The following is a 21821-nucleotide window of genomic DNA, read 5'->3' on the forward strand; positions in this document are numbered from 1 at the left end:
TCATTAAATTTTTTAAAATTTTGAAAATCCACGAAATTTTTTGTGAAAATCCGCGAATTATTTTTGTTTTGTTTTACGATGTACACAAAGAGAACATGTTCACAATTAATTTAGAAGATGGGCGCGAAGCACCCTCTAAGGCTAGTACTGTAAATTTGGTTTGTTTAACAATTTTTCCGCTAGCTCTTCTCAAAATATTTGATCACTGAATAAGAGATATTAAGTATGAAGAAGTCATGAAAAGAACGGGCAGCAAAGTGATGGAGGGGGGGAGGGGGTGCAGAAAAATTATAAAAAAATAAGGACCCTTGAAATAAAACTTGAAAGGTGTAAAATTTGAGAATTGTGGTTGTTGGTATTTTTCTCCATTATTCTGTTTAGATTATGAACAACTTTTGTCCGCTGGTGAATACAAGGAAAAATACAGGTAAGAAGCATTTTATTTTTTAATAATATTCTCCACTTTTAATTTTTTTAATTTTTTGTTTTTGTGTGCTATGATGATTGATGACATATGTTTGTATAAACTTATTAATTATAAACCACTTAATCACTTCCTTTCTGTTTTTCCTTATTTTTCCGTTTCCGACGCATTGACTGAAATCCTATTTGAATGTTTTGTGTGAAGTGAAAAATGATTCAAAAGATAAGTTTTATATTGTAGTGAATAATTAAAATCAAACTTAATTTACCGTTTTGTTGTTTAGTTCATTTCTATTTAAATAAGGGTGGCAATGTTAGAATGGTCTGAGGCCATACGACGAGAAGATTATACATACTTCTGTAAAGCAGCGATCAGGTAAACCAAGCCAAGCCAAACCAAACCAAGTCAAATCAAACCATATCAAATCAATCAAATGAAATCAAATCAAATGAAATCAAATCAAATCAAATCAAATCAAATCAAATCAAATTAGATAAAATCAAACCAAATAAAATCAAACCAAACCAAACCAAACCTAGCCAAGCAAAATTCAAACCAAAACTAGGTTCGCAGCTAGGAAAACCATTCTTAATTATTTGCCGCCTTTATCATTTGAACAAGTTTGCTAGCGAAGTTATAAAGAGCTTGTTCCTATCTTCAAACTTTCTATTTTAAAATTAGATGTTTTTCAACAATTTCCATCCTTGCTTCTGCTGCATAAATACGCAGGTTACGTTGTTTAAGAAACCCCAATTGAAAGTTACACATTTTTAGAAAGCTCAGAATTATAGGGAGGTATCGTTGTGAATTGGACATGTATTTCTTTTAATTTATTTGATTTATGTTGACAGCCCCTTTAACTTTCAGTAAGTATTCTGCTGAAAAGTTTCCTGTGTGGATTATCAGTGATGCTAGGAGACTAACAGATCTTCAGTTCTTCAGGTAAACACAGGACAGGACAGGACAGGACAGGCTCGGATTAGATCCAGGACAGGGTATGAAGACCGCAAGGCCCCTGCCAATAGGTTCCGGCCAGACTCTGATCATGTTGAAAAAAACTCTACAATAAACTAATTAGTTGTTTAGTAGTACTAACACGTTGGGAAAATAAAAATTAACTCTTGTCATTGCAAATATGTGATCTTATTTAGCTATAGTTTTCTGTAATGTTTCTTACAAATTAGACTAAAAATGGTTTAAAATCTCTAGCTCTTACAAGTAAATGCAAATTTGAAACTTGCATAATCATTATATACATTTCAAGATACCTGGATACAGTTGAGGAGTGGAACGAGTGGAACTTCAGGTAAATACCAGATTAGGTATCCGGCTTTGCCTGGAAACAGTTGAGGAGAGGAACGAGTGGAACTTCAGGTAAATACCAGATTAGGTATCCGGCTTTGCCTGGATACAGTTGAGGAGTGGAACGAGTGGAACTTCAGGTAAATACCAGATTAGGTATCCGGCTTTGCAAATACCAGATTAGGTATCCGGCTCTACCTGGATACAGTATAAGAATGTGACTTTAGGTGGCTTAGATTAGATTAAATCTCATTTATAAGTTTCGAGTTCAAGATACCAAAACTTTTTTCTGTTTAAGGATTGAAAACTGTGAACCTGACTCCGGAGCAAGCTTAATTCAACCACTAACAGAATTTGTGAACTCGAACTTGTCATAGTAGTAATTAAATCTCGGCCAATCTTCAAGAATTGCTTAAAATGACCGTCGTTGTAGTTTGTAACCATCCATTTAAAAAGGAGCATGCCCGTTTCACAATGTTATCCTTATACCCTTATCTAGCTCGACAATTCAATAATTTTTAACAATTTTCTCAATTTCTTTGTAGCAGAAATCTACAAGTTACAAAATTTGAGAGGAACCACAATTTAAAATAATACATTTTCTAATTTAAAAAACATGAATATCACATTTATTCTTGATCATTACAAGTTAACGTTGTGAATGCCACTTTGTAAATTAAGGGTAATTTGAATTTAAGTCTACAGTTCATTTAACACAGTGTAAAATGTGAAACATTTGCCTCAAAAGACAAAATTTGTATTTATCTCTATTTCGGATTAAATTATGAAGCCTATAAAAAGAACCATTAATCTCGAAATTGATATTCTGTAAAATCTAAGATTTCATATTTTTTTTAAGCGAAATCTCGCCAGTATTAAAGCATAATGAAGTATAATATTGTATCATTAGCCAAACAAAGGCAATATATTTTATGTATTTTTGTTTTTGATATTTTTTTTATCCGCTATATTTTCGTCTGCCGTCAAAACTTCACTTCCGGCAGGGTCAGGGTTTTATCTTCAACCTCCATGGCCGTTTTGGGAGCAACTTCCTCGAGTACAACATTATCCTCCTGATTTTCGGTTTCAGCTTGAGGATTCCTAAAAACTTCCCACATAAAATCTGCCAAACTTGACACACAGCTCAAAGAACATGACAAACTGTAGGGTCACAAAATTATTTTTAGAATCACAAGTTTTATCTGTTTTTTTTGTTAATCTCTTTAAAAGACTATATTTTTTTATAACTCTAAAGTTTAGATTAATTTTTTAATTAATATGTTATATTTTTTTAAGCATATTTTCTACTTATTGTAATATCCTTCGTGGTTTTATCGATTTAAATTGTTTATTGATTCCGTCCAAAATTTCAGAAAAATGGATAACCCTAGTTTGGTTTTTATGTTAAGCGGAAAGCGGAAAAGTGGAAAAGATTTTCTAGCAGACTACCTGAAAGGTGAAAACAAAATGTTTTTCCTAATTATTAGACTTCTTAAAAATTATTTCAAAAGGGAGAAGGATTCGCCAAGCCGAAATTATGCTTTAGTATACGGAACTAGTAAAACATTATGGATGAAAGATTGACGTTGTAGATCAGAATCTGCATCTTGGTTTCAAAATTGATCATAAAATCAGGATTATTGATATATGAATCTCGAGATCAACCTTGGATCTCCACCTTATGCAGACCAATGGATTGATTTAATTCCTCATTTATATTAGTAGTGGCAATATTAACAGAATTGAGCGAGCAAGAGCGAGAGCTTCTGGTGGAGTATTCATAATCTTGAACGATGATCTCGATATCTAATGTGGACATAGTTAAAATTTGTAAATAAATACTTAATCTCTCCATTTACCACCACGAGATATCGATGAGGAATTCAATTGATCTGTAGGTCCGCATGAGATGGAGATCAATTCTTGACCTCGAAATTTATTGAGTTTAAAATTAAACTTGTTCAGACCGTATCGGAGACAGAGCTATTATAATCCGTATTGCTGCTCCCATCAAACTTAGCTATGCAAACCATCTGAAGTTAGGTATTGACTGATTTTTTGATCAATTGATTTGACCGGGAGTGGATAAAAATAATACTTGGTCTATTTGATTTTGATTAATCAACCTGGTTGATTGATTGATTTCTAAATTTGTTACATTAATGATTGATTGATTATAACATTAATAATTTAATTGATAAATAATTCAATCTGATATTTTATTTGATTGTCTTTCAAGTGATTAATTATTTGATTGATTGATAAAGTAATTAATGAATTAATTATTCAATTGGCTGCATTGATCAATATTTAATTTTCAGATTTCAAGCGGTTGCTATCATCAGATTCATACAAGGAAGATATCAGGGTCATACATGTACATTGTAAACTCATTTAAACAGATTTATGAAATTATATTGAGGGGAGGGGGGGAGGTTGTACATTGTAAACTNCACAGTTTTTGAGAGATCCGCATACGTCACAGGGAAAATAAACAAACTTTCGGATAATTTTGAACCCGGGGGAAATCTTGTCGAATATCGGAAATTTTGTGTGGAGTAATGTTAATCTTGAAAGTTTGGGATTATTACTTGATCACTTAATGTAAGTTATCCCCCCAGCAGGGTATTAGAACCACAGGATATCGAAGTGGAATTTAATAAATCCGTTGGTCTGCTCTGGATGGGGATCATTTCTTTATTCCGATATTTACCAAAATTTTGAATGTAAAAATTATACAGTGAATCCCAGATATATGAATACATAGACCGTCATAAATTTTTTGATAATTCTAAAGAATAATAATAATAATAATAATAATAATAACGTTTATTGCTAAATATCTTTTAAATTTACAAAATTGTCAGAAAAAAAACATGTATATGTAAATGTACAATATTGTTACAAATAATATTCTATACTTATAGTAGCAAAAGGATATAGCTAGCATAGCTGTTTGAATGCTATATCCTGAAATAATACACATGACGGTGTGAGACCATACACTAGTAAGAACCTTCTTATTATTTTTAATTCAAGGAAAATTGATAGCCCTGAAATATGAATGCATTTTTCCGCTGCATTTGATCTTAAATATGCAATACGACATTATAAAAAATTCTTGCTTTGTATTCATATATCTTGGATTCACTACACTTCCCCCCCCCCAATATTCTAAAAAATAACCCCCCACCCCCCTGTAAAATTCATGCAAAAGATATACATTGGTAGCTAGAACGCTCTGTAAGAGAAGACGACTTTTGGAATGAAGTTTGTAACTTAAAAGTTCAATGAGCATGAGACATAGTAATTGTGAACGCTCTGTAAAAGGAAGACGACTTTTAGAAGAAAGTCCAATTTGTCATGAGACACAGCAATTTCACCAAATTAGTGATTTAATAAGTAATTATTGATAATTATTTGCTTTGTAACAGCATCAAATACACTTAAATATTGCTATAATTTCAGTTTTCTTTTCCATTTTTTTCTGGTTATCACTATACCCCTGTAGTATGCTAAGGGATTGTACTGAATACTCATGTATATTGCTAGTTATAAACCCATTGAACCCCGTGTTCTCTGAACAGAATAGAAATGCTTGAATATCAGAACAAAATAATGGCTAAGGATGGAGCATTTTTCTGTCGAGAAGCCATCAGGCAATTTCTCATGGATCATTAAAAAAAATAAAATTCTAAAAAAATTATTTATGTTTTTGTTTCTTTTTCTCTTTGTTGCAGTGCTTTGGATCAACAATATAAAAATGTGAAGATTTATGTATTCGGATTCCAGGAGCAAAACCAAACTATCGACCAAAACTTGTTAAAAAAGGTCTATAAACAAAAAACCTCAACTGTCGTTTAAAAAATTTTCTTATCTCTGAATGGTTCATCAAGTTTTAGCATAGAAATACAAAAAAAAAATTGTAAAATTTCAACATTTTTCATTGGTTCAAAAAATCAGTTAGTCTTGAAGAAATAAAATTGTTCAATATTCATGGCCTAGATTTATTTTTTTCTTTGCGGATTAAAAGAAAATTTTGAAAACATGGAATGTTCTTACTTTTTATTAATTTCCAAATTTGATCACATAAATTATCGATAACAATCTATCACATATCATTTTTCCGTCATCATTTGATATGAATTTAATAAAAGAATCCAGGGTTGCTCGGTTGAAGAATGTACTCTGCGTATCAGTTCCCAATATGGATTGTTAGCGATCTTAGGAGACGGCAGGAGCTTAACTTTTTTAGGTACACCCTTTTAAAATTCATTTAGGATTTTTGCTAAACAAATTTTGTTGCATTCCTTTTAAGTGTTTGAACCTTTCATAGGAACACACTTTTAAGATTACACATTTTTCTTCTAATTATATTTTATATATTTAGAAGAAATGGGATTTAAAGAGGCTGTAATTGGATATGTAATTTCAAGCCCCCCCCCCCCCCCCCCCAAGTATGGTTGGGCGTTTCATATTCACAGCTGAAACCTTAAAAGCGTAAACTGATCATAAAAAAAGTTAGCTTATCATGTTTTTCTGTTTGAAAATTGATTACTTTTGATTTTGATTTTTCTATAAAAGTGACTTGGGGGATTTCTGCTGTAAAAAAAATGGAGGCAATAGTTAGAATTTAACACTTTTAATCCAGAAAAACAACGATACTACTATGGATCAGAATAAGTTTTAATCAGTACCGTGGTAAATCGGACTGTCTCATCTTAAGATGAAATGGCAATTGATAATCAATATTTTTTTTTTGTAACAAATTCGATATTTTTTATTTTTATATTTTTCTTTCCACTATGTCCACTTATTCACTTTATTTAACTTATCTGCAACCCCTACCCCCTGAAGACTGACAAGCTAGTATGCTTTCATTTATTTTGTAATAAAGGGAAATGTTTAAAGAGAAAGTAGTCACTATCAGGATCCATGCTTCAGATATTACAAGGTAAGTTTATTCCTTCTTTGTATGCATGCATGTTCAAAGTTAAAACAAAAAGAAAAAAGAAACATAAAACGCTTGTTCAAACCCAGCGGAGGTGTGTACCGCATTCTGTCAGTGCTTTAAGCATCCCTTTTATTCATCCCCTAGTATCAATGTTTATCCTTAAAATTCAGGCCGGACTGAACTACTAGATCCCATATAGACCAGGGCAAGTGGAGGAGCTGAACCCTATCTTCATTGTATTTCAACCTACAGGTCGTTGTACTTTGTCTGTAGGTTGATTGTTAATAATAATAATAATAATAATAATAATAATGCAAAAACTTCTGATCAAAATAATGCAAAAACTTCTGATCAATAATGTGGAAGATATTGTCGTTTTTAGGTTTAAAAGTGTTTAAAAAGTTGTTTTTAAAATTATTTCTGAGTGTGATCTAAATTACGGAGATATTTTGACGATTATACAACTTTTTGAAAAAAAGGTTGGTTTTGAATAACTATATTATTCATTCAGGGGTGTGTATACATGACACGGCATGTGGAATTTTATAAAAGTTTGTTTGACTTAAACTAAAGATCACACTGTTCCTTGGAAACCCAAAACCCAGGTTCAAAGAAGGGGGGGGGCATGTGGATTGAGAATGTCAACCTGGGGGACTCAGGTTCCCGGAAACCCTTCACTCTGATTCTTCTGTATCCTGGAATATTGTATAGAACAAAACCTGGATGAATTTAACAGACAATCCCAGACGTGTATTAGTGTGCTGTTGTTAACGGTGATGAGAAGTGGGGACAGATTCAATACCTATTTTGTGGCCAATTTCGAACAGCCAGCCTAAATTTGTCTTACGTCTTATAAATGTGTATCGTGAGGGGATGTACTGATGGCTGATGGGTGAAGTCGACTGGGGGCCAGAACACCCCCAGCAATTTACTTATTAATTAATACTTCATATTTTCCTGAAAATCACCCCCCCCCCCTCTTTTGGGAATTTTTTCTCTCCAAGAAGTTAAGTACTAATCAAGCACTTATGAATTTTGAAAATTTAATTTATATTTGTTTAGGATTAATAGAGGTTGGATAAGAACGCACGGAGTGAATGATTCTCCCTCAGAGTGCGCGCTAGACTCAGAGACAACTTGGAACTATAGGTACAAGGCTCGCACACAATTTTAAAGTTACAATTTTAGCTGTTAACCGTTGTTTTCAAGCTGCCATTTTTCTCTGTTAAATTGTAAATATTATTTTTAAGGATTTTTCTGTTAAAATCGGTTTAGCCGTGTTGACGTTTATTAGATACAGGGCTACCCACGAATGATGAGACTGTGAAGACGACTGGAAACTCTTAAGAATCCTAGGTTAAATTAAGCCTTCAGTCTTGAATTTAGCCTCACAATGGCTTATTAAATTATTTGAAAAAGAAAGAAACAAGTTTAGAATTTCAGTGAATCATGAATATGATAAACAGACAGTTTAAATTCCGTTAAGTCGTCTCTGAAGTCTCATCCTTTGTGGGTAACCCTGCACAAACAGCCAGACCACCAAGGCAAGTTTATGTGTTTAATTTAATTAAGATTTAATTTGAAAATAACATAACTGTATGGACCCCAAGGTGAATTGCAGAAATTCCTGAAATTTAAATTTTATGTAAAATTCTCATAAATGTTTTTTGTGTTTGAGTTGTCATAGCATAGATTGCTAGAAGATAAAAATTTCAAAAATTGTTAAAATTAAAATAACATTTTTTTGTTGAAAATATAAACTTTTATAAAAAATTTCAAAAATAATTTCAAACTAAATGTTTTACTAGAAGATTAGCATAAGGCACTCTGGAGTCTGTAAAGATAACTATTTCTTTACTCTGTTAAGGATAACAAATAACGGAGCTGAAGAAGATGGTAGAGATCAATTGGAACCTCTTTTAAACCTGGCGAAAGAAAACGCGTGTGATTGATTGATTTATTTTGAAATTATGTTCCGCAATTTTGTAAATTGAATAACTTACTTTTATTTTCAGATAAAATGTTTACTCCTCCACCTTTGGAGAAAGATTCGAGTTCAGACAAATTTAAACCTTTCAATGATTTCCCGCCATCAATGGAGGACTTCTCCCCTCCCCCCATGGGGAACTTTTCCCCACCCCCTATGGGAGAATTCTCTCCTCCCCCTATGGAAGATTTTTCACCCAGTACTGATTTTTCGCCTCCACCTTTTGAAGATTTTGCGATGCCAGTATTGGGTAAGAAGATTTAATTTTTTTCTTTATAAATGAACATACACATTTTATTGATTTTGAACCACTCAGAAATAATTCTAATCTCAGTGGTTACCATAGCTGTTCCTAAATGGAAATTATATATATTATACAGTAGGTATCTTTTTTTGTCTGTTTGTTGGTTTTATGTTCTATCATAACTCAAAACTTTTGCCCAATTTGCCTTAAACTTTGATTGTGGAACTCAGTAGAACCACGGAAATGTTCTTAGCTAGATTTTAACAATTAGACGTTGACTTGGTTGAATTTAATGGCGAAAGGGCAATTTATAGACGCTGCTGGGTTCCTATACTAACTGCAAAACTTGTTTCCTCAGCTAGTGCATAACAAAATTCAAACGTCCACTTCAAATTGGCGAGGCTATATAAATTAAACCAAGAAGAAAACACTGTTCTTGGAAGGCTTTTCGACTGTCAAAATATTTTATAGGATTAAAGTTTATTTCTGCAATACGTCCGTAAGAGGCGCCATGACAAACTCCTGAAAGACAAACTCCTGAAAGACAAACTCCTGAAAAGACAAACTCCTGAAAGACAAACTCGTGACGAGACAAACTCCTGACGAGACAAACTCCTGAAAATAAAAACTTCTGAAATACAAACTCCATAATATCAAATTAAAAAAAATGTTTCACAATTTATATTTAATCTAGCCGCAGCGCTCGGCCCAGAAAGTGTCATAACTTAACCTAACCCATGGCCGCAGCGCTCGGCCCCCTAGCCTGTCCTAGCCGCAGCGCTCGGCCCAGAAAGTGTCTTAACTAACCTAACCCATGGCCGCAGCGCTCGGCCCCCTAGCATGTCCTAGCCGCAGCGCTCGGCCCCCTAGCCTGTCCTAGCCGCAGCGCTCGGCCCAGAAAGTGCCTTAACCTAACCTAACCCTAAATAATAAAACATAAATAATAATAAAGCTGGTTATTCTGATCATTGAAATACTTTGCTGCTTGAAGCATATTCAAATTACTAAAGATTGCGAATTTTTTCTAGGATATTTGCGGATTTTTTCTCCTAAAGTTTATGAATTTTATCGTATTTCATTCAGAGAAAAATTTCTTTATTTCATGAGTTTGTCTTTCAGGAGTTTGTCTTTCAGGAGTTTGTCTTTTCAGGAGTTTGTCTTTCAGGAGTTTGTCTTTCAGGAGTTTGTCTTTCAAGAGTTTGTCATGGCACCCCGTAAGATGTCAAGTTGAAATATTAATACTGTTGCTTAGTGAGTGTTTTTACCATTATTGTGAAATGTGGACACATGATTTGAAGCATACTTCATACGATATTCAGTGATCAAGATATGAAATTGATTAAACAAGTAAAACACCCCTTGTTGAAGATTAAATGATTGTAAAATTGATTGCTTGATTAATTGATTCATTGGTCGATTAATTGAATGATTGAATGATAGATTTATTTGATTTATTTACTCATTGATTGATATTTTGATTGATTGATTGATTTAATTAATCATTGATTCATTGATTTATTTACTCATTGATTAATATATTAATTGATTTATAAAGTAATTGATTTATTGATTGCTTGAGTAGTTATTTTACTCATTAATAAATTTACTGATTGATTGATTGATTGATTGATTGATTGATTTATTGATTGATTGATTGATCAAGAATTTTTCTAGAAGATGATGTTGAAGATGAGATATATGGTTCAAATGATTTCATGACTGGTGTAGATATGGAAGGTAGGAAAGATTCAATCTTAAGAGATTATTAACTTTTTAGCCATTTCTTTTTATAAACGCCCAAATCCACCTTGCACCAGTTTAAAGTCTTTTTTGTCATACTTGACTATTTTTTTTTCATAATTTTCAAACTCATTAAAAAAAATTTTTTAAGTCAAATCACTAATGTAAGCCAGAAAAATATGTCGTCAAAATAAATCAATATTGGTATCTAAATATCCGTCTTGAAACACTGAGTACAGAAACAATAAATTCGTAAAAATCACTTAAAATTAAGCAAATTATTAGCAAAACATTCAAGTTTTTTGGAAAAATGTTTGGCAGAGAATCAAAAAACTAGTTGTTTTGGGTTTACATATAACAGTTTTTGAAATATTAAAAAACTGAAAAATAGACGGTATTCATCGGTTCATAACCCACCTTTTAATACCCCCAATATCAACATGTTTGGGAAAAAAATTAAGTATCAACCTTTCCTTATAATTTTTTTCTTTAAATCTTTTTGATGGTGGAAAAGAATTTAACTTTTTCGATGAAATAGTTTCACCCTTACAAGATAAAATGAGATTTATGCAAAAATAATCAAATTCTTTATTTGTTAGAAAAAGTTTTAAAAATGCACTATTTTGGACAAAATCTAACAGCTTGTGTCTGTTTGTTTTTATGTCCGATCATAACTCAGAAAGCCCGTGACCGATTTGCCTCAAATTTGTATTGGGGAACTCGAGAGAACTACGGAAATGTGGTAAACTTGGTTGAGTGGGTCCACTTTTATAGGGATGAATAGGTAAAATCGTAATGTCTGCAGTAAGTTTGAGTGCCGTATGCAACTCTAGTTTAATATAAACCTTTATGCTGTATTTTACAGATGATACTGGAAAGTTAGAAAATATTCTCCAACTTGCTCCTAGGAATGTGTGATTGATCGATTGATAACTAAATTGATAAATTTAAAGATAAAATAATTTCAGGAATTTTTCCAGTGGGGGGGGGGGATAACATTTTTCTTTCTAGGGGGGTTATTGATTACTGATTCAGAGGGGGGGGCTGAGCACCCATAGCCCCCTCTATACGCCTCTGAATAATTTCTTTATTCCAGATAATTTCTTCTTATTTTTGTGTTACAATAACCGTCTAAACGATTGAACTCATCAGGCCCAATTTCTTGTTCTGGCACCTTATACATGACCACTGTCCACTGGAAAGGTTTTATAGACAGTTATTCAGAATTAATAAATGTTATCTAAAAATTTAATTATTTTTTTTTAATTTAGCCATTGCAGGAGACATTAGTTCCAAAACTGACACTTGGCCCATTTCTAATACTGAGTAATGGGGGCACAATTTGAAAAACCGGGTTATTAGGATCCCGGCCCAAATCGAGAGAAAAAGTCAATAGTAAAAACTAGAAGCAACATTTTACTAAGCATTACGAGGACATAAATTCACAATTTAAAACTTTTTTCTGAAATCAAAATTATCAAAGGATTTGTTTTTATGTTAAAACTCTTGAACGTTTTCAAGACAATGTCAGGTTTTCCATTTTCGAACATCTCCGGAATTTGAATCATTGTCGCGTTTTCGAGAAAACCCCCACTTTCCCGGTTAGAGTATAACCCGTCATTCAGAACAAAACTCACTTTCATAACTTTCATCACTGAAAGTAAATTTAACAACCTACTCTGGTTAGGCGGGTCCAAACTGCATAGTAAATTGTGATTGCTTATATGTAATATCTCATGCTTTGTAGTTGAATAAAAATATGAAATGAATGAAATGATCTTATGAAGACTAAATTAACTGCTAAATTATTTCTAAACTCTTAGTTTCCCCATTTTATTTGATAAATAATACAATAAGGTTGATCCGTATTCTAAATAAACAATAAATAAATAAATAAAAAATATCAATATTTTGGTTTCTCAATGCCGTAATGATTTTTGAATTGTATAAGAACAGTGTGTTTTTATTCTCTATTTTGTTTTTACTATACCTTATCAAAAAAATCTAGTTTCGTTACGTAAGTGCGTAAATGCTTTAAAATTTGCATTGATTTAAATTCGAGTAATTGCCTCTAAACCAGGATATGTTCAAAAAACGTGACATGAGCTGAAAATGCTGAATTGTTTCAAAATAGGGATATGTTCGAAAATGAAATCAAGTATCATCAAAAGTAATTCTCACACCTTATTATTAGTTTATAGTTGACATTTTTTATAAATGTTTGGTGTAGTTTTGTTCAACTTGGTTTGGATTTAAAGATATATAATATATATATACTTGGAAAAGATAACTTTGCAGTTTTGGAACTAATATCCCCCGCAATGAAAGTAGGAAAATCTGCGAACGTGGTTCATATTTTGTCAAAATGTTCTCCGGTCCTTCAGAAAGATTGATAACGAAAAGCTAAAATGGGTACCTGAATGATGTCATCATAAAACTAGGTTTTTAAATTAAATATTTTGTCTCATTTTTTTACGAAAATCAAACTGTTCAGAGAGATTTTGGAGTTAAAGAAAGCAAGTGAGAAAAGTACAAACTTTTTAGTGAATCAGCTGAAGGGGGAAAACATCACCAGAGAGAAAGACCAAAATCAAGAAAAGATTGAACATCAAGAATCTTCAAAACTTAGCAATGATAATATAACATCAGGATTGAAACCAAGTACAGAGAATGGAATAATAGAAAACATATCAGAACCGTTAACAGATTTAAGGGAGAATAACGATATTTATCAGAAAATTGGAAACATGAAAGAAGAGAGGGAGATTGAAAAAGTAGCACCTAAAGGTGAGAATAATAGTTCTGAATCAATAGCAGAAGAAAAGATAATTTCAAGATCAATAGGAGAGGAAAAGATGGGTTTTGAACCAACAACAGAAGATCAGAAGGTTTCTAGACCAATAGGAGAAGATGAGAAGGTTTCTGAACTAATACGAGAAGAGGAGATGGTTTCTGAGCCAATAGCAGAAAAGGAGAATGTCTTTGAATCAAGAGGAGAAGATGAAATGATTTCTAGACAAATAGGAGAAAAGGAGATGGTTTATGAACCAATAGGAGAAGATGAGGTTGTTTCTGAACCAATGAGAGAAGATGTGATTGTTTCTGAACCAATAGAGGGAGAGGATATGGTTTCTGAACCAAAAAGAGAAGAGGAGAGGGTTCCTAGACCAGTAGGAGAAGAGCTGATGGATTCTAAACCAATAGAAACAGAGGAGAAGGTTTCTCCACTAGTTGAAAAAAATGAAATTTCTTTATCATTATCAGACAAAACCATATCTCAAACCAATTGTGAAATTAACGAATCGAATGAAATTCAAAGTTTAAATATTTCCTCGCAAATGAACAGCCTCAAAACTTCAGTCAGTGATTTACATTTAAGTGCAGAAGTTGATTCTTTGAACGATAAAAACTTTGATGAATGTTCTAGAATTACTATTGACGATGAAAATTCCTCCTTTGAAGAAAATTTAGGGAATAATAATCAAGTTTTGTCAGATAACGAAAGTAACCGGAGCAAGACCGAACTTACTTCCGTAATTAATCCGCCAAATAGTGATGTGGAGCAACCAGATTTCTTCGCAGATTTCGATGGAGGAGACCCAATTTCCGAGGATTCCGAGGGTTGGGGTAACTTTGAGGAAACAGTTGCTGCCCCTTGGGGTGGGGTTGGACTAGATGAAGATGCTGATTTCGGAGATTTTAATGATATTGTGGATGATTCCAACGCCTTAAGGGGGAGAACTGAAAACGAAATAGATAAATTAGTTTCAAAGGTAGGTGAACATTTATCCAAAATATTATTTTTGAAGATTAAAATTTTATATTTTAGTTGAATGATGAGGTCGATGTGCGACTGAATAGAATATTCTGTAATAGCGAAGACACCGACGAAAAGAATGAAAAAATTCAAGAAGATGAAAAGGATGAGGAGCAAGTGGCGGAAAAAGAAAGCTGTCATGAAACAGAAAATACATTCTTGAATTCAAATATATTGTTGGAGACGGTAAATAAGGTGCTTCTTTGTTCCCTTCATGCTAATCTTAATTTCATTAGAAATTAAATACTTGTTTAGTGACCCCTCTATTTGTAATATTTGCATGTCTGATTCACATTGTTACCCTAAAATCTATCTGATTATCTACATTTGTAAAATGTAAATGGTGTCGGCGCCTTTTTTCTAAAAAGTGTTGAATTCCGTTCAGTTCCTTTATTGTCCCTAAATCATGAATGTACAAGTAACTTCTATAGAGAAACCACGATTTAAAACAAACAAATTTATAGAATATCGCAATGCTCATGCATCCTTGAACAGGCACATATTTAAAGGATATCGCTGTGAATCGGACACGTCTCACTACAAATTGAGCGTTACTTCAAATTGCGTCCCCGGTCTTTTAATGAAAGTTAAAAAACAATTTTTATTATAGATTTTTGTTTGGTCTACTAATAATGTCTTATGGGAAAATATTTAGTGTGTTTTGGACGTAAAAAAAAGAATAAAATGATTTTTTAATTTATTCTTGACTTTTAAATAGTGATAAATTAATGAAATCAAAAGCCGATAAAAAGTAAAAAAAAGTTTTAACATAAATGCCACTGTAAACTGATAGTTAACTGTTCTTTCAAATCAATTTTCGGTTTTAAAAGTAACTATTTATGTTCCCATTACAAATTATAAAACCTCACCGCAATCCCAAGTCACTTGGAGTCTGGCTAGGGAGGGGGTGCAGGGACGCCATGAGCCCCGCAAAATAGTCTCCAAGCCTCTGGATTCGCAGATGAGTATTTAAAATGACCCAGCGCTACCCCTTCCCTTTGAAATAGATGTTTAATTTGTAGAAAAAAAAAACATTTTTAAAGGGGGGGGGGGGGCACAAAACGTATTACTCTCCAAAAATTTTAAATAACTTAGAATAGTAGTAGAACGCTGTTTTTTTTGCATTTGAACTATAAATTATGTATTGAAACTGCAAAATTAAGGTTTATAAAAAATCCGAGCAAAAGTGGCGCGCGCGCTTTTGGTGGAAAATGTTACTGTTTTGCATATTGCAATCTTGACACTTTGAAATGAACTTCAATTTGCATTAAGATGCTTTCAAACATGTAATCCCTTAATAGTTTCGCACAAAAAAGTCTAAAATCCCCGCGCGCGCGCATTTCAGAAAAAAAATTTGAGATTCTTTACTTTTTCAATTTTGGCATTATTGATTATATATTTTATTTTAAAAATATTATTTATTACTTCTACAATATCTGTTCTAACGTTTAGGGGTAGCGTCAGGTCATCTTGAATACTCATCTCCGAAACCGGAGGTTTGGAGACCATTTTGCGGGGCTCATGGCCCCTGCACCCCCTCTCTCGTCTGGCCTGTGGGTGTAGGACGATACTTAAAATCTGGATTTGATTTCATTTTATATTTAGGATAGAAAAGTGTGGTTGAAAATGGAGGACCCGTCCCAGACTCCTGCCCTGGAGTTCACATGGTCAGAGTCTAGCTTATACTCCATCCTACTCTCTACACTCAACATAGATACTAGAGTCATGGTAAATATATTTTTATTGGTTATAAAAACATGAAATGTTCTTACTCCTCGGGTATCCATGGGTTTCTTTAAAAAAATTAGCTAATTCGGTTCAGCCGTTTTACCACCTTTAGCTGATATATATATATATACGTAATATATATTTGAGCGAAGAGCTTTATTAAATAGATAGATTTTGATGTATGGATGGATACTTATATACAAAAGAGATGAAGAGTCCTTGTGATTTCAAGTCACCTGCAAATTAAAGCATGTCCGAGTCATTTAATTTTTTTTTCGAGTAAACATTTTTCCAGTTATTCTTGTTTTCTTTCTGAAAATTGATAATTTTCAATATACGGATTAATGCTGAAGAGACAATGAAAGAAATATGCAGAATTTTCAAAACAGAAATATAACCTTAATCTTCCTTCTTTTAGTTAAATGGAGAAAGTTGGAAGAACAGTATTCCAAGGAATCAGAAATCTGGTATTCTACAACCAACCATCCTGCAACCATCAACTGTACAGCCAGTTGTACTGCTACCAACAACCAGTTCACAGCCCTCAACAGAGCTTCAACCCTCCCCTGGTTTATCTGATACAACCCAGTCCGACAATGTGAAGCTTGAGATACTGCTAGATCAAGTGGTAGAGAAGAAATCAAATCCGGAGGAGAATATATGCCTTGAAACTAAACAGGTTCAGTTTAACCCAGAACTCCGGAGTCATCAAAAGAAAATGTCGTCTTGAAAATTTGTCATGGGTTTTACACTAACATACCTAAATCTCAGTAATTGTAAGAATAAATAAACAGACATTAAATATGCGAGAACAGTTTCTAAGAGCTCCATATAATTATTCAATATAAAACTATATATCTGCAGCATTCCTTAATAGTAAGTTAAAAATACCACTTTTTACAAATTCTTTCGATGTTTCTTAAGTTCTGGGTTTGACTTTACGAATGAAGCATATTAATCTTCTATTGGTATTTTCTCTTTCCAAAATTGAAATTCTCTAAATGGCAACTTTATTTGTCCAAGTTTACGGTTTGATTTCAGAACAATTACAAATAGAAAGTTTTAAAAAATTTCCAAGTGGCATTTTATTAAATGTCTTTTTTTTCCTTCAAGAAATAGGATAGCATTTACGTATAATATAAATAATGTTTGATATTTGGCAAAAAATTTGAAAACTTTTCTTTATTTGTTTTAAATAAATTGAGAATTGTTTGGATCTTTAATTTTCTAGAATAATCTGCACTCGCCGGACTTTGACTGGAGTTTACCTGACGGAATATCAAACGGTAGATCATTAAAAATATTATAAATTTGGATATTTTTATCATATATACATTATTCATAGATGAATGGTTGATAGGCTGATTTGTTGGAAGGATGAATTGTTGAATGGCTGGATAGATAGTTCTTGGATAGATAAGTTGTTGGATGAATGAGTTGTTGGATGAATGAGTTGTTGGCTGAATGAGTTGTAGGATGAATGAGTTGTTAGATGAATGAATGAGTTGTTGGATGAATGAATGAGTTGTTGAATGGATGAGTTGTTGGATGAATGAGTTGTTGGATGAATGAGTTGTTGGATGAATGAGTTGTTGGATGGATGAGTTTTTGGATGAATGAGTTGGATGAATGAGTTGTTGGATGAATGAGTTTTTAGATGAATGAGTTGTTAGATGAATGAGTTGTTAGATGAATGAGTTGTTGGATTGATGATTTTTTGGATGGATGCCTTGTTGGCTAGATCAGTTGTTGGATAGATGGATGAGTTGTTGGATGAATGAGCTGTTGAATGGATGAGTTGTAGGATAGATGAGTTGTTGGAATATTAATGAGTTGTTGGAAGAATGAGTTGTTGGAATAATGGGTTTTTGGATGGATGAGTTGTTGGATAGATGAATTGTTGGATGGATGAGTTGTTGGATAAGCGAGTTGTTGGATGGATGAGTTGTTGGATGAATGAATTGTTGGTTAAATGAGTTGTTGGATAGATGAGTTGTTGGATGGATGAGTTGTTGGATGAATGAGTTGTTGTAAGAGTGAGTTGTTGGATGGATGACTTGTTAGATAGATAAGTTGTTGGATAAATGAGTTGTTGGATGAATGAGTTGTTGGATAGATGAGTTGTTGGATAAATGAGTTGTTGGATGGATGAGTTTTTGGATGAATGAGTTGTTGGATAGATGAGTTGTTGGATAGATGAGTTGTTGGATGAATGAGTTGTTGGATAGATGAGTTGTTGGATGAATGAGTTGTTGGATAGATGAGTTGTTGGATGGATGAGTTGTTGGATGAATGAATTGTTGGATAGATGAGTTGTTGAATAGATGAGTTGTTGGATGAATGAATTGTTGGATAAATGAGTTGTTGGATGAATGAGTGGTTGAATGAATGAATTGTTAGATGAATGAGTTGTTGTAAGAGTGAGTTGTTGGATGGATGACTTGTTGGATAGATGAATTGTTTGAAAGATGAATTGTTGGATGAAATAGTGTTGAAATAATGACTTGTTGAATGAATGACTTGTTGGATGATGGAAAATGATGTTTTCCTTGAATGTTTGATGAATTTATGTATGGAATTTATTAAAATGAATTGTCTTAAATCTTAATCAAATTTGTTTGATAGGAGTTGAACACGGTATTGATGATATCTCGGCTCAGTCCCAAATATGGTAAGATTTAAACCAACTCGTTGATAACTATCCTTGATAATTTCTAATTGCAGTCTCGAAATGCCTGATAACTGAAATATCTATTCAGATTAATTTGTATTTTAGGGAAATAAACTCTGCTGGTTTGGGTTCTGTCTCTGGCTTAACTAGGGGCCCCGAGAACATATCCTTGGACCCGGTGAGGGCCCCCGGGAGCATATCTGTTGAGGCTAAAAAAGTTCTTGATTCATTCCCTCTTTTGAACTTTATGAGCAGTACAGTATTGCATCCCCCCTCTAGGTAACCAAAATAGTTCTACAGTTTTTACTCGATGTTTTCGAAAAAAAATATCTGCAAATTGAAAATATTTCTTGAACTGTTATTTTTTATTATTATCATATTGATTTATTATTAATTTTAATTATTCAATTGCTTAGTTTTAATCTGTTGTAAACAGGGGTGTATATTTTCCTGAAAAATTATTCCCCACGCCGCTTCTTCTTTAAAAATAATTCTTATTTCCTACAAGTAAGGTATTTATTCTTTATATTGGGGAAATAAATGATTAATTAATAATAATTAATCCAAAATATTTCCCCCTCCGGGAAACCCCTGTGGAAACGTTAATTTAATTGATTTGATTTATCCAAAGTTTATATTTTAGGTTTCTGAAGTCGAGCAAAAAGCCTGTCTTTAAATGATAAAGCAGAGCTTAGGAACTAGATAGATGTAAAGTCTACACAATACATAACAAAATATAATCTACAATACCAACATTAGTCTCTGCTTAATGCTTGTAAGTTGTAAAGTACTTTTATTTATTCCATGAATCCTAAATGTAAAATCCTATATTTGTTCTAGCATTTTATGTTTACGTCAAGTTTTTTTTAGTTAGAATATTTTAGTAGGCACTCCACAAATCTGATTTTGATACAAATTTTTTGTTAACGTATTTTAATCCTTGCTATTGATATGAAATGATGATATCGTAAGAAAACGAGGCATGTCTAGCAGTCGACTCTAACATGGACATGGATTTATGATCGATCCGGATCCATTTTCCATCCATGGATACAGATCCATTTTCCATCCATGGATCCAGATCCATTTTCCATCCATGGATCCAGATCCATTTTCCATCCATGGATCCAGGATCCGGATCCATTTTCCATCCATGGATCGAGGATCCGGATCTATTTTCCATCCATGGATCCAGGATCCGGATCCATTTTCCATCCATGGATCCAGATCCATTTTCCATCCATGGATCCAGGATCCGGATCCATTTTCCATCCATGGATCGTGGATCCGGATCTATTTTCCATCCATGGATCCAGGATCCGGATCCATTTTCCATCCATGGATCGAGGATCCGGATCTATTTTCCATCCATGAATCGAGGATCAGGATCCATTTTTCATCCATGGATTCAGGATCCGGATCCACGTTAAATGAATTGATATTGACTACATTAACAATGCAATTCTTAAGGATTTTAAAACTGTTTGTCTTCTTTTTTTTGAGGCATTTTACTAGGTTTTTTGTGAAAAAAATAAACCTGTTGTGTTTGTATGATTCTTTTGATCAGTTCTGAAGACATTTTTATTTTATTTTATTGTTCTGGGAACTATGAGGCGTCACAAAACGGCAATGTTTTTTTTCTCTGAATGCTAACGTTAACTCTGACAGCGTAAGTGTCCGTTGTTGGGCATTATTGCATAAAACCTTTCATTTATCCTTCTTGTTTGGTACGAAGACGACATCGAAGCCTAGAATTTTTTTGTGTCCTATTTAAAATTAATATTCATAATAGTGGCCTGAAACTTAAATTATTAGATCATATGGGTCCGACATTGTATTGTTCATTGGAAAATTTAAAATCATATATTAAGTCTAAAGTTATCGTTGTTTTCTATAATTTTATCGATTGATTTATTTTTATCAGATTAGGATTTGTTCCTAAATGTTAAAACATTCCTTGAGCCTAAGATACGAATGATAAGATATCAATAAATCGTTCAATCAAATCCATTTAATCTTCATTTTTAAACCATAAGACTTAAGACATAAGAAAAAGTTATTCTCTTTGTGTTCGTCCTCTGAGCAAACCAGGCCCTAGAATATGAAGAATTCTCATACATTCCATTAGTTGGATCGATTCGTATTTGACAAGTGTTTTAGTTTATATTTAAGAATTTTTTATACATATTAAACTTTGAGAATGTAACTTGAGATTTTTTATTTTGTTTTCATATTCCCTTCTTTTTGTGTTTTTAAGCTTGTTATATCTTTTAATCTCCAGTGCCCGAATTTAAAGAATTTGAGCGGCGGTTTGAATTTATGCCGCGGCTTAAATATGGTTTGTTCCACTTAAAATTGTATCAAATGTTTCAAGATTTATGCCGGCGCTTAATTTAAACCGGGTTTTGGCAGATTTAAACCGCTGCTCAAATTCTTTAAATTCCATCTCAGGTGTACTCTACAAACTTGGCTCGGTTCTAAACGTTGTTAACTAAATACAGTTATAAGCTACTTTTGACTTCTGCATTCCTATTGACTTATGCATTCCAATTCTTTTTTTTAAACGTTCAGATAATTTCTTAATTTTGGTTTTTTAGTATCAATTAGTATTCAAAGTTTCCATTGCATTATCTTCAATGTCTTGGAAATTAATCGTTAACTGAAGTTGTGACAAATTGTGAAATTTTTATTATTTCTGCCATAAAACATTTCGTCTCTTTTATCCCTTAACCAGCCTTAGTATGATATTGCTATTGTTGAAATGTCTTATCATAAAATTCTCCAGTTTTTGGACACTTAAAGTCGGCAAAAGGTTTCATTTATAATTTATGTAATTATTTAAAGGGAATAAAATATGTTTTTATATATCTGTAACTAAGTAAGTGATACTGTGATTTTAGAAATTTATATTATATTCGTAAAATATATAACTTGGATTGATTGATTAATTGATG

The 21821-nt window shown here is 32.8% G+C and overlaps 2 protein-coding genes across 4 annotated transcripts in view; both read left to right on the plus strand.

The window, feature by feature from the left end:
* Nucleotides 1–8699, plus strand: part of LOC111710775 (phosphomevalonate kinase) — a gene marked incomplete in the record, with an annotated part of 8988 nt that extends 289 nt beyond the window's left edge. The window contains 12 exon segments of the mRNA XM_023484902.1: nucleotides 382–427; nucleotides 728–799; nucleotides 1292–1366; nucleotides 1689–1730; nucleotides 3052–3182; nucleotides 3692–3769; nucleotides 4048–4093; nucleotides 5314–5385; nucleotides 5907–5981; nucleotides 6624–6680; nucleotides 7743–7829; nucleotides 8548–8699. Coding sequence (XP_023340670.1) covers nucleotides 382–427; nucleotides 728–799; nucleotides 1292–1366; nucleotides 1689–1730; nucleotides 3052–3182; nucleotides 3692–3769; nucleotides 4048–4093; nucleotides 5314–5385; nucleotides 5907–5981; nucleotides 6624–6680; nucleotides 7743–7829; nucleotides 8548–8632 — 866 coding nt within the window.
* On the plus strand, nucleotides 8677–21809 carry LOC111710781 (uncharacterized). Of its 3 annotated transcripts, XR_002767130.1 has the most exons (12): nucleotides 8677–8917; nucleotides 10586–10648; nucleotides 11517–11559; nucleotides 13146–14424; nucleotides 14481–14663; nucleotides 16074–16196; nucleotides 16615–16875; nucleotides 17428–17482; nucleotides 18822–18867; nucleotides 18973–19146; nucleotides 19511–19642; nucleotides 21319–21809. XR_002767130.1 is itself a non-coding variant. In XM_023484912.1 (11 exons), exons 1-11 carry the CDS (start codon nucleotides 8701–8703, stop codon nucleotides 19545–19547), a joined length of 2472 nt encoding a protein of 823 aa, XP_023340680.1. In that variant the 5' UTR covers nucleotides 8677–8700; the 3' UTR covers nucleotides 19548–19962. The 3 variants fall into 3 exon arrangements, 2 of the variants coding, with proteins under 2 accessions (XP_023340680.1, XP_023340679.1); XM_023484912.1 differs by lacking the exon at nucleotides 21319–21809 and having other exon boundaries at nucleotides 14481–14654; nucleotides 19511–19962; XM_023484911.1 differs by lacking the exon at nucleotides 21319–21809 and having other exon boundaries at nucleotides 19511–19961.
* Nucleotides 21810–21821: the final 12 nt, after the last annotated feature.

The sequence above is a fragment of the Eurytemora carolleeae genome, unplaced genomic scaffold (assembly GCF_000591075.1).
Source record: "Eurytemora carolleeae unplaced genomic scaffold, Eaff_2.0 scaffold996, whole genome shotgun sequence".
Classification (NCBI taxonomy): domain Eukaryota; kingdom Metazoa; phylum Arthropoda; class Copepoda; order Calanoida; family Temoridae; genus Eurytemora; species Eurytemora carolleeae.